Below are 15,656 nucleotides of genomic sequence, written 5' to 3' on the forward strand. Positions count from 1 at the left end.
TTTCCAAAATAAAAATCCATCTTCTTAATAACTTACAGTATAAAAGTTGGTTCTATTTGTAAAAAAAACTTGTACCTTTTAGGACCTTAGGTAGTATAATTGCCTAAATAATCGAAAATATGGTCTTAAGTATATATAAATTGCGGAAAGTTCCAAAAATCAGATTTTTAATAAATTTGTTATTAAAGAAAAGCTTTGGCTAGGCATATTTGGTGATTGGTGAATTAACCTGTATGAATAGATGCACCAACTCTAAGTGATGATAATTTAACAATAAGGGCATGATGGATTTGATACTTAAATTAATCTGATTTAAAAATGTACAAGATGAATATTTGTGTTTGGTACGTGAATGCCCCCTCCTCAACGCCTGCAGATCTTCACTCTGGATCCGTCCCTGAGATCCTCTACTATCTAGATCCAAAATATATAAATTCGTTCCGACATCATAATAATATAGTACACATAATGATATAACCGCCCGAGTGGCACATAATACACTTAGATATCCAACCTAACCTTACCTAACGTACCTACGCGTATACATATACCGGTAACATCATAAATCATAGCCGCGATCCTGCAGCCGCAGTGAACATCGCTGGTACATCGAAAAACACGCCGCCATCCCCTGCGTAAGTGCGCAAAATGGTGTACTGCGTTCGTCGCGTCGCAAACGGCCCAGAACGGGACCCCCACAATCGCCGTGGGTGCCTGGTGGGCGGTGGGGAAAACGTCCGTTAACGCACCTGCATCGGCACTGACGCGTCAGCGTCACACGCACGCCGACTCGGCGACAGAACGGTTGACGCGACGCCGACCCTCGGTACACGCTACACGGGCACCGCGAACGATAACCACAATGATCGCCGGCACGCTGGTCGCCGTCGTCAGCTGTTGGTCGCTGTTCGTTGCCGCCGCCGCCAAACACGGTTCCAACGCGCGTTCGGTGCACTCGGACGGAGACCTCGTTCGGCGGTACACCACCAGTTCTGCCGGCGGTGAACAACACTGCTGCTCCGGACAATCCTCGTCAACCGCAGACGTCGTCGCCGCTGACGACACCGCGAATCTGGGAGAGGTAAATAAGAGTCCGTCCGTCAGGTCTAAGGCCCGTTTCACAGCCTCGCGTACGGTGCGCGCGTTTTTCGATTTACATTATATTATTTAAGTTCGTACGCGCCGACGATGGCTTGATACGCGCGTCATCGTGTCGTCGGCGCGTCTGGTTTTATACCGGCCGTGTAACGTGCCTAGTTTAGACCACCAAAAAAAAAAATGAATTATTGTACCACCTATATAATAATAGACGAGGGTGAAATGTGAACGAGAAACCTGTAATTTAGTGTCGTATGTGTAAACAGCAAAACTTTGTTTAATTTTTTGTTTGTTCTGATATAAATCTGATCAAATCTGTGCTTTGTAAGACCTGTGTACCCGTACGGAGAGGTGAGTATATTATTATCGCGGGACCAAGTAACAGGGTCGGCATTATAATTAGGTCTAATCGCACTTTTATTCTCGTCAAATTGCACTCGCTGCAGAAAAAGGTATTGCTTGAGTTGCACTCAGTTCAAAAAAAGGTAATGTTCAAATTATTGCACTCGTTCCGATCGTTACAATATAAAATCTATTTATTGACAAAATATATCGGTTGACGGTCGGAAGAATAATTTATTTTTTAATACCTAAAGTTTATTGTATTTATTATAATTTGTAATAATACTATATAATTATACCTATTATAGCTACATTTTAAAAATAATAATATGTAGGTAAATATTTACGTTTTATGTTTCTTAACTATTTATGTCATTTAATAACGTCATTAATCGGAATGAGTACAATATTCGAACCATTTTGGTTTAGATAAGGAGTACTGTTTGACAATTCCTGTCTGCCATTTCAGGAGGACAGCGATCCCTGCTTGGGCCCCTAGCTGCGTGGTAGATTCTAGGGCCCTTGCTGTTTGACCGCGAAATATAAAATTACTGAAATAGACTACTAAGTTTAACTTTATAATAGAAAAATAGCATAGAACTTCGTCCTTCACTCTTTGGTGGTCCTATTGTTGAACGACCTTCAGCGTTACTACATCATGTTCTGCTGCAATTTTTACACATAAAATCACTATAATTGATATTTTATATACTATGTTAGCTACCTATTATTGATCTTAAAATATACAATACATTTCATACTGTTTATTTATAAACAATGTTCAAGACCGTGGGTAGGTATTATTATTATAATAGTATTTATAACCAATGGTATTACAATACAAAATTAATATCAACTTAAAAATTCCTAGTCATTTGTACACAATTGATCGATGATAATACAAGATAAAGATAACACATCATAATATTGTTATTGGGTTCTTAATTATTAAAATATTATGATGTAAATGACACATTACAATATTATTTACACATAATAATATGGAAGCCACGAGTCTTAATATTTATTACTGCAGTCTGCAGTATTGTGTTTAAATCAGTAAACCTAGGTATCAAATGTATTAACTTTATGTAGGTTTTTTTATAAACTAGTTAAAACAATTTTAAAATAGTGCCTAAATAAAAATATGGAGAGCTATAACAGAGCAACAAAATTGTATACAGAATTAATGTAAAAAAAGATGCTAATAATTCATAACAAATTAAATTCGATTTTGAGCCTGCACGTATTCAACAAGTTAACAATTTTATATTATAATAAATTAATACGTAGTTTCGTGAAAATTAAAATATTCAATGGTTTACTATAGCTTGCTTGTTAATTTGTATACAAATAGAACCAACTTTAGAACCAGAATAATTTCAAAGTAGTTGCGTGGACAGTGAAATCACGAAAAAGAAAAATACTTTATCTGTTTTAGAAATGAATTAACATTCTAGAATAGCATGATCGACGAAATCAAAAATAATAATATTAATGGTTCGTAATTTTAATTTACATTTTAAATTTCAAGTAGATACCTGTAGTCGGCCTATAGGCATGTATATTGTTTACCCGCTCCTCTGCGTCGTGCCGTCGCGTACATTTAGTTATAGGTACGCGCTATGGAATTCATAATAATTATTATAATGGCAGCAGGTGCATAACACACTCATAATTGTATAGGTAATTTCGAACTAAATAAAAACAATTTATTATTGTATGTTCATTATTATCGGTACTATGTTCTATGGTATTATGAGCAACTACTATAATTATTAATTTGAACAAGTGGCATAATAAAATTCTGATCCCCAAAATATACACCGTAGGTACCCATAATATTATTATGTGCGCGGCCGTCCTTGCAGAGGATTGAACGAGTAATGACTGTTAACTTCTTTTTGGAAAAGTCGGCCTTTTTGTTGATTTGTTTTTAATATATTACAATGGAAAATAACTGTCGCGATGTATTTTTGAATGCGCAGTATTGTCAAGGTGCCTACGATATTATTTTTAATACCGTGCTTTATTTTTTCCATGCGACGTTTGTGTGTTATGTTTCCATTCATCATATTATTTTATTATAATAAATTACACGGTCATTTTACGGTACGACAAAAACGTTGTCAGATAACGTTGCGTAGTGTGTTGCTAAAAAAAAAATGTTAGGTTATTGTGCCCTAGAAAAAAAATTTCCTGCATGGGCCCACTCGGACCGACCCTGCACTTAGGAAATGCAAGGAACGTTTTTTGTTAACACGTTTGATGAGTGTCGGCCATGTTCCAGGGCCAACCCGCGTCCTAGGGTCGTTTGGCGATGCGATCGACTCCATTTTGCGTCAAATATTCATATAATAATATTATGTGGCAAATACTATTTATTATTTCGTACGCGTAGCTAAAAGTTGTTTGGCCATATTGGTATAAAGGCGAGGTCCTAATAGATTATTTTAAATATGTGTTTGTACGCCATTCATATAAGTATGATACCAGATGATACGAGAACGTCGAGAACAGTTTCTATTTGTTAGAACTTATAATATTGTTCTACGTAGTACGTACTGTGTAGTAACACTGTATAGTGAGAACCATAAAAATACGTTATAATATATAGGTAGGTACCAGCTGTATGCAGTCAACAACGATGAATATATTTTTTTTGCGATTTTCTGTAGTTTTTACTTGACAATGCGTACTCGTTCTTGAAATGTTATAACATATCATTGGCATTGTATAAGGTATACCTACCGGGTTCAAGATAACAGAATCACCATACTACCATAGTACGGATCACGCGAAGCGTGGGGTTTAAATAAACAAAATAGAGTATAATATTATTGATGAATCTTGAAATGTAATACTTTAATAGTTAATAAAATTAAAATATTGTATAATCTAGAAATGTATTAATTAGTAACTATTTTTGTACCTACATATACAAACAATTAAACATCGTATTAAGAAATTATTATGAAAACATACTATGCGGCTCTAATATTGAAATTTACTGTTATAATAATATGTAAAATGTAAATTGTACCTAGATCATAATATAAATGAGCTATGAGAATCTGACAAAATGCTCGGGTATTTTATAATATATATACTATACATTTATACATATAATGATCTAAAAACCAACTAATGTTTTTCGGTTAATTACTACCTGGGTAATGTTTCTTGGTAATATTAAGGAACTAATTATCTATCAATTACAATTTGATTGGCTATTGATCTGCTTTTTATTATACCATCTATATAATTAACTATATAGGTACCTACATACCCATGGTTATTGACGAGTGATGACTTTAATTAAATATTGATTATTTCCTCGTTTGTTAAACATTTTAGTCAGTTATTTTAGGTTTAATATCAAATAATGTTTGTATTTATTAATAATTGTGGTAGTTCCATCCACATATCATAAAATCTAAGTTTACCAGATAAGATAAAAATAGAAAAGGAGTTTGAAAGAAATGTTTACAAAGTTTAGTTACATTGAATGCACATTTATATTTTGGACGTATGGTTTTAAATTTTATTGGGCAGTTAAGTTGCCGACTGGAAAATTATTTATTTAAAGTTTGAACTCTTCCAAATATTTTAATTTCGTGGAAAGGGGGTTATATAGTCTTGTCCATCCTAGGCACTTTCATAAGTCGGTACAATTGTTTGTAATTATATAAAAAAGCAGATTTTAAATATAAACATTTTTTTTAAATGTTCACTGACTTAAATGTAGTACTAAAACTTTATATTTTGTTATACATATATAATGTTTAATAGGATCAGATGTACTTCCTCTTAACCATAATTATGATATTTATTAACTTTAATTTACTCTAGTACATTTTGACGATATATTTTAGAATAATATGAACGATATGAATAATAAACAGTATAAACTATTATAAGTAAGCCTGTAGTATTTACTTTTTAAGTAGGAAGTTAGCGCAAGAGTTATAATATAGAGTGACGAGTTTAAAATAATCATATTGCCCTTGATGCATCCTCAAACGGAAGAGGATTTTTGCAGGACATACGAAATTAGTTATTATCTGTTACTATTTTGATTTTATAACAATATATAATGCAATATTGTCTAGTACGCATTTAAGTAAATCATCTTTAATAAGTGTTTTGTATACTCGTTTAGAACCTAAAAGCAAAATAATAGTACCTACATACTGATAAGTGATAATACAATTTACTTAATTACATTGATCTTGCACTTTCGTACCTATACTGGACTCATAATGTGTCATATACGATGCACATTGCCGAATTCGTACAACACATAATATATTTTATTATCTTGAAACACAAATTTTGCTCCATGAATCATGGTCATTTAATAAGATTAATAATTTTTTTTAAATAAAAGTTTTTATACTGCTTATATCAACATAATTAAAATATTAAATATTTACAATATTTTTAATTTAAAATTTGAATACTGTTAAAAAGATTAAAGAACTGCTTTTTTTTTTTTTTTTTTTTTTATTGGTCTTGAAATCTATAAAATTTCTGCTTCGACAAATTGGTCATTAGCATACTGCTTTTTTTAGAAAACTTATAATTTTTATTTAAATATATTTTATTACCTTATACCTATTTACAATTTTCTTTAATGTATTCTGGGTTTGGTGCATATCTGATAATTTATAACCTAGTATCTCAAAATTGTATACGGAAGATTTGAATTTAAAGTAGAGGTTGAATTTGATTGTTTATTTATTAAAATTTCTTATTATTATATAATTATATTACTTTTTTTTTTATAAAAATACAAAAATACATATTGTGTTTTAGATTCCATTGAATGTTATAATGGAACTGAACCAGGTAACAAATGTTTCAGAACTATTCAATAAATATATGCCAGATACTAATATGGATGAAGCTCAACGACGTTTTATCACAACAGGTTTTCAAAGTAAGTTGACGAACTTATTAAAAATGTATAAAATAAAATGAATACTTAAACTACATAAATAATAGTATCAATCAATTTAATATAATAAAATTATTTTAGATTCTGAGCGGAGCGATGAATATATTGATTTTACAAAGATGTGTGTTTTATTTTTATTTTATGTTTCCGTGTATACAATAAGTAGTCGAAATAATGCTTCGATTTTCAACTTCAGTATCTCTTTTGATGGGAAAATGAATCTAGTTGGTGCATTGAGAAGGTCAAAATTTAAATTAAGGAAAAATATTTTAAATAAAAAATAGATTTTGGTTTTTGGTGTAACTCTGATACATAATATTTTCACTGAATGTTTATAATTTATATTATAATTTTCTATACATCATACAATTTTCAAAATATTTTGATTTGTTTTGAGTTGTTTACGGACATTTTCAGTTTCCAATTTTTAATTTTTTTTTTCTATAGTTATATGTCAATAAAATGTTATTCGTTGTGACAAATAACTTGAAAATTTAAAACAAAGCTCCAAATATATTTTTATAATGGCAGTTGAAAAATATTAAAAATTCATACTTACAATTTTTTTTTTTATATAAGCATTTAAAGTTTGAAATTTGACAAAAGGCGTAAAAAACCTAACCTAACCTAACCTAACGAAAATGTGCAAATTATTTTGATTTAGAAATTCCTAAAAATTTTTCTTTTTAAATCTTAGATTTTAAAATTTAACACAAGATTCCTCTTAAGTTTGTTTACTTTTTTACCTTTCACCCTAGTTGTAAAATGTTTTTTTTGTGTTTCAGGTCGTACTGTGATAAACTTGGAAAGAAGTATGATGTCTAGTTCAATATCAAAAGAAATATATAATACTTAAAATAATTGATTAAATAAATAAAATATATATTATATAATATATAAAATTAAAAATGACGTCTGTACATTATGTAGAAGCAGCGTTTATACCTAAACCGGCAAGTTGTTCTGTTGGAAGTCAAACGATCAGCCTAAAAGACACCGATGATCGAAGTTTGTATTATTTTCCTTCGTGCACGCGAGTAGACCGATGCGGAGGATGTTGCAGTCACGACTTATTGTCCTGTCAACCGACTAAAATCGAGACACTCCACTTCGAAGTATGTACTTCCTATAAAATAACCGTTTATATTTAAAACATTTAAAGTCGTTACTCAATTTACTGTCGTAAATTTTTTTATAGGTATTGGTATCGCAGTACAACGGAGAAGGGAAATTAGAATTCAAAGGTAGAAAAACGGTAGCAATAGACCGACATTTAAAGTGCAAGTGTGGATGCGTCATTAAAGAAGAAGTGCGATTAATAATAAGTTTTTCTTTTATTTTCATAATTATTATTGTTTCTAATGTCGATGTATGTTTATATTATTTCTTTTTACAGAACTGTGGCCCGTTGCAGATATATAATGCCAAAGAATGTCTCTGTAAGTGCAGCAATGAAGATGAAGAAGAGAAGTGTCACGACGAACACGATTTAAAGCAATGGAACTCAGCGACATGCAAGTGCGAATGTCGTGAAATCAAAGAATGTACTTCAGGATATGGATTTGACAATTATACTTGCGGGTGATTTTTCAACGGTTTAAATAAATATTCTACTGCAGAAATAAATTCTTATATTATATAATGGTTTATATTTCAGGTGTGAACCCATAAGAATAAGAACAAAAAATACTGGTGGTACTCAATTGAACAGAAACAAATATTCATTAGTCGTGTCATGAGCTCAATCCTCGGAGAAAAAAAAAACTAATTATGTATATTATACAGAGCACTGATCGTTCCGTTATTAATATTATTTTCACTATTATTTAAGACTATTATAATATTATTATGTTGAAATGTTGTTTACCTATTCTTGCTTACAGTAAAATGCTAGTTTGTTCGAAAGACCTTTGTAATTTATAAACGATTGTCAGTTAATTTGTGATTTAAAATATGTTTAACGAAAATATTTGTAAAATAATAATTTTTTCAAATTATATTAATTATTGGAGCTCAGAATTTGAACGAAAACTAATAGCAGATAAATCATAAATATAAATATAAAAAAAGCAATGGAAACAAATTTTTGTATGTGTTTTTACCTCCTATAATATAATGTAGTGGTTTGATATTTTAATTTTACAAAATTTGCGAAACATAATGGTCCCATCAGTCGGAAAAGACTAGAATCCCCAATAGGAATCCAACACTGATTTAGATTCTGACCGGAATGATAAATATTATATTGGTTTTATGTGTTTTTTAAGCTTCGTTTATAAGTTTCATCCAAATAATTTTGAAAATCATTGCGAAAAACAAAAAATTAGTTATAGAAAAATAATAATATTTACACTTATTACTTAAGTAACATGCAGTTTTCAAAAAAATCAATTTTGATTTTTCGTTTTAATTCAAAAATAAACTTAAGATTTTAATTTTCACCAGACATAATATATATTAGCATTTTCCTAACATGATAACATTTCAAACATATTTTAGGTTTTTTTATGCTATTTATAGACATTTAAAATGTCCAATATTTTAGTTTCTTTTTTGTATTATGTTGATAACAAAATATTAAGCTTGATTAAAGAGCTTGAAAACTTTATACGAACTACAAAGTTTCTCATTAGTTGTACTTATAATAATATACAACTATCAAAAATGTATAGAACAAATTATTTTTATATATATAAAGTTGGAATTTTAATCGTCAAAATCGTTAAATTTTAAAAATTATTTTGTAGTAAAAATGTACACACCCTTCAATTTTTATAGCTAAAATTATGGTCTAAAAACATCGAAAATACTTTTTTTTTTTTTGTTCTTAAGCCCGGCAACTGAAGCCATTAGCTGTTGGATGGTACTCTAGGGTTTTTTTTTTTGGACGGTAGGGGATGGCGGCTTCTCTCTCCAGACACCGTGACTGCCCGAAGAGAAGTGCCGCCCCTGACCGAGGTTCAAAGTGGCGACGGCGCGCGTCGCCGAATATACTTAAATGTAAACATATTGTATTTGTGTGTATAATATATAGTGGAAGGCGGGGTAGTTCCGTACGAGAGGCAAAACCATATAATGAGGTTTTCAGAACATTAATAGTCAAGAAAGAAAAAAAAATATTGATAGTTATTTATCTATGACTAGCATTTAAGTCCTTGCTCTATAATATTAATTATTATATAATTAATAATATTTTAATATAATATAATATTAATTTAGGAATGATGATACGTTTTTTATGCGGAGCTATTGATTTGGCTCCCAAACACAGGTAAGCGATATTTTGACGTATTGAATTGGCTCCCAAAATGTATGCATTGAGTTAGCTTCTTCGACATTTATTTTATAAATTCTAGTTATAAAAATTTTTCGAAAATAAATTCAATTATACATAAAAATAATTTAAGATACAAATATTACATTATAATATATATATATATCTTCATAAAAAAATTAAATATACAAATATTCACCGATCTGCACTATTTTTATATTATTTAGTAATTGATAAGTTGAATTTTGTACCAGATTATGTTGGTATGCGACGCTATTATGCCGTACACTGTTACCGCATAACTGATTGAACGTGCTCGCGGTGTCGGTTACACCCTGCACGCGGTATCTCCGGTTCGGCGTCGTTCATACGCACGCCGTCGAGGTTGCAGAACGGACGCACAAGACTCATACCTCCATCGTATTTATCGCAGACCACCGACAAGTCGCCATCATGTTGGCCGTCTACGCGCAGCTGTCCGTCGTCTGTTGGTCGCTGTCCGTCGCCACCGTCACCTGTACCGAATCCACGGACGGCACTGGACACCCGCGGGAAGTAAATTGAAGTTTTTCTTTTGCGCGCCGTCTCGTCGATAACCATAATATAATATATTGGGTATACCGTATACCGAGTCCCTGTGTCGCGTGCCTGTAATATGTAATACCGTGGTTGCGTCGCGTAATATAATAATATTATAATGTCACACACAAACTTGTATATATATATATATATTATTGTATAATCGATTGTTTGATCAGCATCCGAGCGAAAAAGCGTTTTTTTTTTTTACAAAAATAATATACAATATCTTATTCAAATAATTATTCAACTAGTTCAGTCACTCACTTACTGTCGGCGACGGTCAGCGGATTCGAGGGGCGGTCTGCTTATCGCATAACTATAAATATACCGGTGTAGAAGCTAAATTAAAAATTATAAATAATTTAGCCATTAATTTGCTACGAAGTATCCATATAGATAATAATTAATGACATAACTCATTTTTTGTAACCCGCAGGTCACAGATACTATTATAATATATCAATATAATTTAAAAATATTATGTTATTATTATTATTATTATTATCATTATTTTTATTATTACTGTAAGCTCCACCCTCCTAAAACTGCCATAAAATATTTTCAAGTCGTAGCACTGTAGAATTATAATACTTCAGTAATTTATTTTATTACTATCTTTTATTTACTAAAATTACTGTAATAATTTCTAATTCCAGCAACGTGAACGATGTATATTGTATAATGCTATAATAACCATTTGGCCTGTATACCTATTTTAAGTAGGAAGTCCGTACAAGAACGATATAGAATAGAACGACAAGTTAAAAACAGAAATATAATCATAATGCCCTTGACAAATTCTCTTCACAGGAACATTATTTTTACAGGTTATACAAGTCAGTAACTATCTCTAACTTTTGCCATTTGATAACAGTGTACTGTACGCATATTCTTATATTATATAGGATCTAAATGCGATCGTGTTAAATTAACTACCTTTAATATTCAGTGTACATATTCCGATATTCGTTTAAATCCTAAGAGCTAAATAAAAATATTGACAGTAAAACGTACATAAATCTTGCACTTTTGTGACAATACTCTGGTGAGTGGTAAGTACATTCGTATAAACACAATAAGTAGTACACAATAGTGACTAAGTTGACACAAAACAATTGTTTGGTATCTTAATGTCTGTGTTTACTGTGAAACAGATAATATGAAGATAATATTGAAAAAAAAAACTCTTAATAGTAGACACTTTTAATCTAAAATAAATTAATTGATATAAGGTCAACTAAATGATTAAAACCATAGACCTATTAACCTATTAACTTATATTAATCTGTTAATAGGTCTATGATTAAAACCAATCGATTTTATGACAATAAACAAAATAAGCAAGAAATAAATGTTCAACTGGAATGCATTGTGTGCATAGTAATAAAATATTTTTCATTGATATTGATACATTTTTTATTCCTATCGCCAGAATCCGTTTACTAGATAATTTATTAGATTTAGTTAAAAATGTTATAAGTACTTAAGTATCAGTGTCGATTAAATTGTTTTTTTTTTAATTCCATTAAATACACATTAAGTAAAATATAAAATATTTGTTAATTATTTGAAATTATGGTATAATATTATTTGTATGCTGTGTAAATTAATTCCATACTAAACTTGTATTTATATATTACTTATTTTTATCAAAACAAAAATGTATAACAATAACATACAATATAGATACATCATACATGTATGACTTATTAATTTTTGTCGTGCTTTTAGATTCCTTTAAATGTCATAATGGAATTGAACCAAGTGCAAAATTTTTCAGAACTGTTTACTAAATTCATGCCAGACACAAATATGAATGATGCTCAAAAACTGTTCGTCACGACAGGTTTCCAAAGTAGGTAACCTAATTTGATAAAATCTAATAAAAGAGTTGAACTTGTGTTATAAAAATGTAAAAATGTTAAGAGGGTACTACCAGGATGATAAAATATTTTTATATTTAGCGAATTGATTAATATTAATCAATATAAATTGAAAATATATTAATTAAAACAAAATAAGTACAAATATATATTGTCCTCTTGTGTTTTAGATCGTAATGCACTGGACTCAGAAATAAGTAAGTTTATAAAGTGTATCAATACCCCAAAAAAGTAATACAGTAATACACGTTACAATAATCGTACTACACGTAGAAAAAAATATTAAAAGTAATTTGTATGTTTAGAAGCAACGTTGATACCTAAAGCGGCAAGTTGTTCTGTTGAACTTCAAATGATCAGCCTCAAAGATATTGACGATCAAAGTTTATATTACTATCCAATGTGCACCCGAGTGAACCGATGTGGAGGTTGCTGCGGTCACGATTTATTGGCATGTCGACCCACCAAAATCGAAACCCTCAACTTCGAAGTATGTGTATAAATGTAAATCAGAGACTTTTGTTTAGTCTGTTAAGTTACAAAGCGTTCATTTTTAGGTAATTGTCTTACAATACAACGGATCGGGGAAATTAGAATTTAATGGTCGAAAAACGGTGTCAGTAGACCAACATTTGATGTGCCAGTGCGGTTGTGTCATTGAAGAAGAAGTGCGATTTATATAATTTTCCTTTCATTTTTATAATAATACATTTTTTATTATTTATTTTTTTACAGAATTGCGCACCCTTACAAGTATATAGTCCCGATGAATGTCGTTGTATGTGTACCAATGAAGAAGATCGCCAAGAGTGTAATGATGAGTACGGGTTAAGACTGTGGAATTCAACAACTTGCACTTGCCAATGAGTGTAACTCAGGAATGTATTTCAGGATTTGACAGTTACACTTGCAGTTAAATTTACATCTTTCAAATTATCTGTTTAAGGCTTAATTAAAACTTGCAAAGTATATATTTCAGGTGTAAAGCTTAATGTAGATAAACACAAACATTTTATTACGTAAAGAATGAATTTAACAAAACCTCATCGTACTCATTAAGTGGAACGTGAACTAAGATATAAGCTCACTGAAAAATTGAAATAATAATTATATACATGTGATAGAGATCTGATTTAACTTTAATAATTTTAAATTTACCAAACTTATATTATACACACTACCTTTATTATTGTATTCGTAGGCACTAGACATTGTAACGGTACAAATTATGTTCGTTATAGATAGAAATGTTAGCTCAGTAAATGTACGTACATTTTACCGAGATCTTTTTTACCGTTCATAAAATTGAGTGACCCCTCATTTTTAATGTTTTTGCTAGTGTAATAACTTTTATTTAGTGTAGAATCATATAATATCCGTATATGAATACTATTCCTATAGTGAAAATAGGTTGTTAGATAGTAAATAGTAAAAATGGAAAAAAATATTCATCCTACATCTACGCACTTCATAAAAAAGTTTTGAGAAGGTAAGGAATTGGGCACGTAAGCTTTATTTGAAAATTGAATAAAAATTACACATATAAATCTTTTTTTATACATTTTACCAATTTACCAAATTGTACGTAAATTTATCAAATAATGTTTACCGGTAAATACCACATCTCTAGTTATATAGGTACCTATACTATAACGTAGGTATAAAAAATTTAAAATATTATAGGTGTAACCCAAATTTCCTTCGGGAAACAAACAGTAACAAACTCAACGCACTCTAAAATCGTACAGTACCAATATTATCGTTATTAAAGTGTGTTCAATACTGTTCAATCCCGATTTTATTGTTGGTCAGTTTATAGAAAACACAGCCGTAATTTATTAAGGGGTTATGTATATACAATTTCGTGACGTGTGTGCACTACGTATTGTGTGTGTGCGTGTGTATGGGAGAAGTTATGGTTATTGATTAGTGAGAATTTACATTTGAATCCAGTTAAATTACGTCGGACGCATAAGCGCAAATAGCGTTTGGGATTGGGGGGGGGGGGGGGGATAAAGCCTTACTTTGATAATATTGAATAAGCTTAAAACAAATTGTAGGAAATTTTTGGAGGGCTTAATCCCTAAAGCCCCCCCCCCCCCCCCAATTGAATAAAATGAAACAAATTATTCATATAGAGTTGGCATTTTTAATGGGCAACGAAGTACACGAGATCAGCTAGTATTTTATATTTATAAGTTTTTAAATATCAATATTAATCACAATATAGGTTTTATGCTCTAAATTTTTCCACGTGATTTATTTTTGTTTTTTATAAAATCCACAATAATATTTATGATCAGATAGTGGCTTGGTGTTTGCATTCAGTCTCGAAACGTCTTCTGAGTGTACACACTGCCCGGGGTCACTAGTGACATGGGTGACAACTGACAGCCCGGGTTTTTAGTGACAAATCCTTGCGACCTTGCCACACATACGATTGTCCAAACCAACCGCATCCTCTCTCACAGTAACAAGCTAATGACTTCAGCTGTCTAAGCCTTAGGTGAAAAAAAAAATGATTAGATACATTTTTATATAAAATCAAAATCAATAATAAACATTAAAACACTACACATATCATACGTATTATTCTCTATTATTGGGTTTGACATAATATGCAATATACATTAGTTTTTTTAACTCAACGTCAACTGTTAATACCTCCAAAAACAACATTTCTACTCACATGGTATTTAAAATAACGACAAACTGCACAGGGATTTTATTTTGAATGGTTTTAATAAATTCCACTATTACGTACCTATTATTAGTACTCACAACTTATGTGCTGATGCAACTGAATATCTACTGATGCAGAAATTACAAATGATACATTTTTCTTTATCGATTTGGATTTTACCATATTTTGACTACCATACGAGCAACGATAAAATATTATTTTAAATTTTATAGTTACACAATAAGTGGCATAACGTTAAACGGTTTTCACTTAAATCGGGAGGCATATTATGAGCTGTATGATTTGGGACGCAAATGAGCTACTTACGACGGTATAAAGGTCGCGACTTATAGACCTAGTTACAACTTCACGTATTAAAAGCTATTATTGGCGTATTATAAACTATCGGTCTAGTAAATATTAAGATTGGTGGGGTCACTTTGTAATTTTCTCGGGAAATATAAAGTCAGTAAACTTTTACCGGGTAAATTTACAGTATGGAGAATTGCATCAGCTGTATTACAATGATGTAGACTGTATAGTTGTAGAACACGTGCGGCATAATTATATAACGACAGCGTAATATTATTTATTTGTCGTATACCTACTGCAAACTTCAACCTACCAACTTACTATAGACGCAGAAGAATGTATGCCGCGGCGGTGACTATAATAATAATATTATCCATACCCACACGAAACACATTATTATTATTATTATTTTCATTGTTGTTGTACTATCGTCAGGCGCCGAACGCGAGATGAGTCACGCTCGGCGGCCGCCGCGGATAAACCGATAGCGGATAAGAGTAGAGGAACGACCACGGTACTCAC

The 15,656-nt window shown here is 30.9% G+C and overlaps 2 protein-coding genes across 2 annotated transcripts; both read left to right on the forward strand.

Annotated features, from left to right (window-relative positions):
- The first annotated feature begins 779 nt into the window (after positions 1-779).
- LOC132944874 (uncharacterized) lies at positions 780-8,491 on the forward strand. The gene is made up of 7 exons (XM_061014402.1): positions 780-1,081; positions 6,259-6,382; positions 7,186-7,212; positions 7,331-7,515; positions 7,599-7,709; positions 7,797-7,981; positions 8,058-8,491. The coding sequence occupies exons 1-7, from the start codon at positions 863-865 to the stop codon at positions 8,137-8,139; spliced, it is 933 nt and encodes a 310-aa protein (XP_060870385.1). The 5' UTR covers positions 780-862; the 3' UTR covers positions 8,140-8,491.
- Positions 8,492-9,975: 1,484 nt separating this feature from the next.
- LOC132944753 (vascular endothelial growth factor A-like) lies at positions 9,976-13,417 on the forward strand. The gene is made up of 6 exons (XM_061014237.1): positions 9,976-10,229; positions 11,988-12,111; positions 12,310-12,336; positions 12,445-12,629; positions 12,697-12,807; positions 12,875-13,417. Exons 1-6 carry the CDS (start codon positions 10,128-10,130, stop codon positions 13,004-13,006), a joined length of 681 nt encoding a protein of 226 aa, XP_060870220.1. The 5' UTR covers positions 9,976-10,127; the 3' UTR covers positions 13,007-13,417.
- Positions 13,418-15,656: the final 2,239 nt, after the last annotated feature.

The sequence above is a fragment of the Metopolophium dirhodum genome, chromosome 5 (assembly GCF_019925205.1).
Source record: "Metopolophium dirhodum isolate CAU chromosome 5, ASM1992520v1, whole genome shotgun sequence".
NCBI lineage: Eukaryota > Metazoa > Arthropoda > Insecta > Hemiptera > Aphididae > Metopolophium > Metopolophium dirhodum.

What these genes read in the sequence shown, in the direction of transcription:
- LOC132944753 (XM_061014237.1), top strand. Translation starts at nt 10,128, where the DNA reads ATGTTGGCCGTCTACGCGCAGCTGTCCGTCGTCTGTTGGTCGCTGTCC. An exon ending in CGTCACGACAGGTTTCCAAA is followed by an intron (nt 12,112 to 12,309) that starts GTAGGTAACCTA and finishes CTTGTGTTTTAG; the next exon opens with ATCGTAATGCACTGGACTCA. An exon ending in GTTGTGTCATTGAAGAAGAA is followed by an intron (nt 12,808 to 12,874) that starts GTGCGATTTATA and finishes ATTTTTTTACAG; the next exon opens with AATTGCGCACCCTTACAAGT.
- LOC132944874 (XM_061014402.1), top strand. Translation starts at nt 863, where the DNA reads ATGATCGCCGGCACGCTGGTCGCCGTCGTCAGCTGTTGGTCGCTGTTC. An exon ending in TATCACAACAGGTTTTCAAA is followed by an intron (nt 6,383 to 7,185) that starts GTAAGTTGACGA and finishes TTTGTGTTTCAG; the next exon opens with GTCGTACTGTGATAAACTTG. An exon ending in TTTGACAATTATACTTGCGG is followed by an intron (nt 7,982 to 8,057) that starts GTGATTTTTCAA and finishes TTTATATTTCAG; the next exon opens with GTGTGAACCCATAAGAATAA.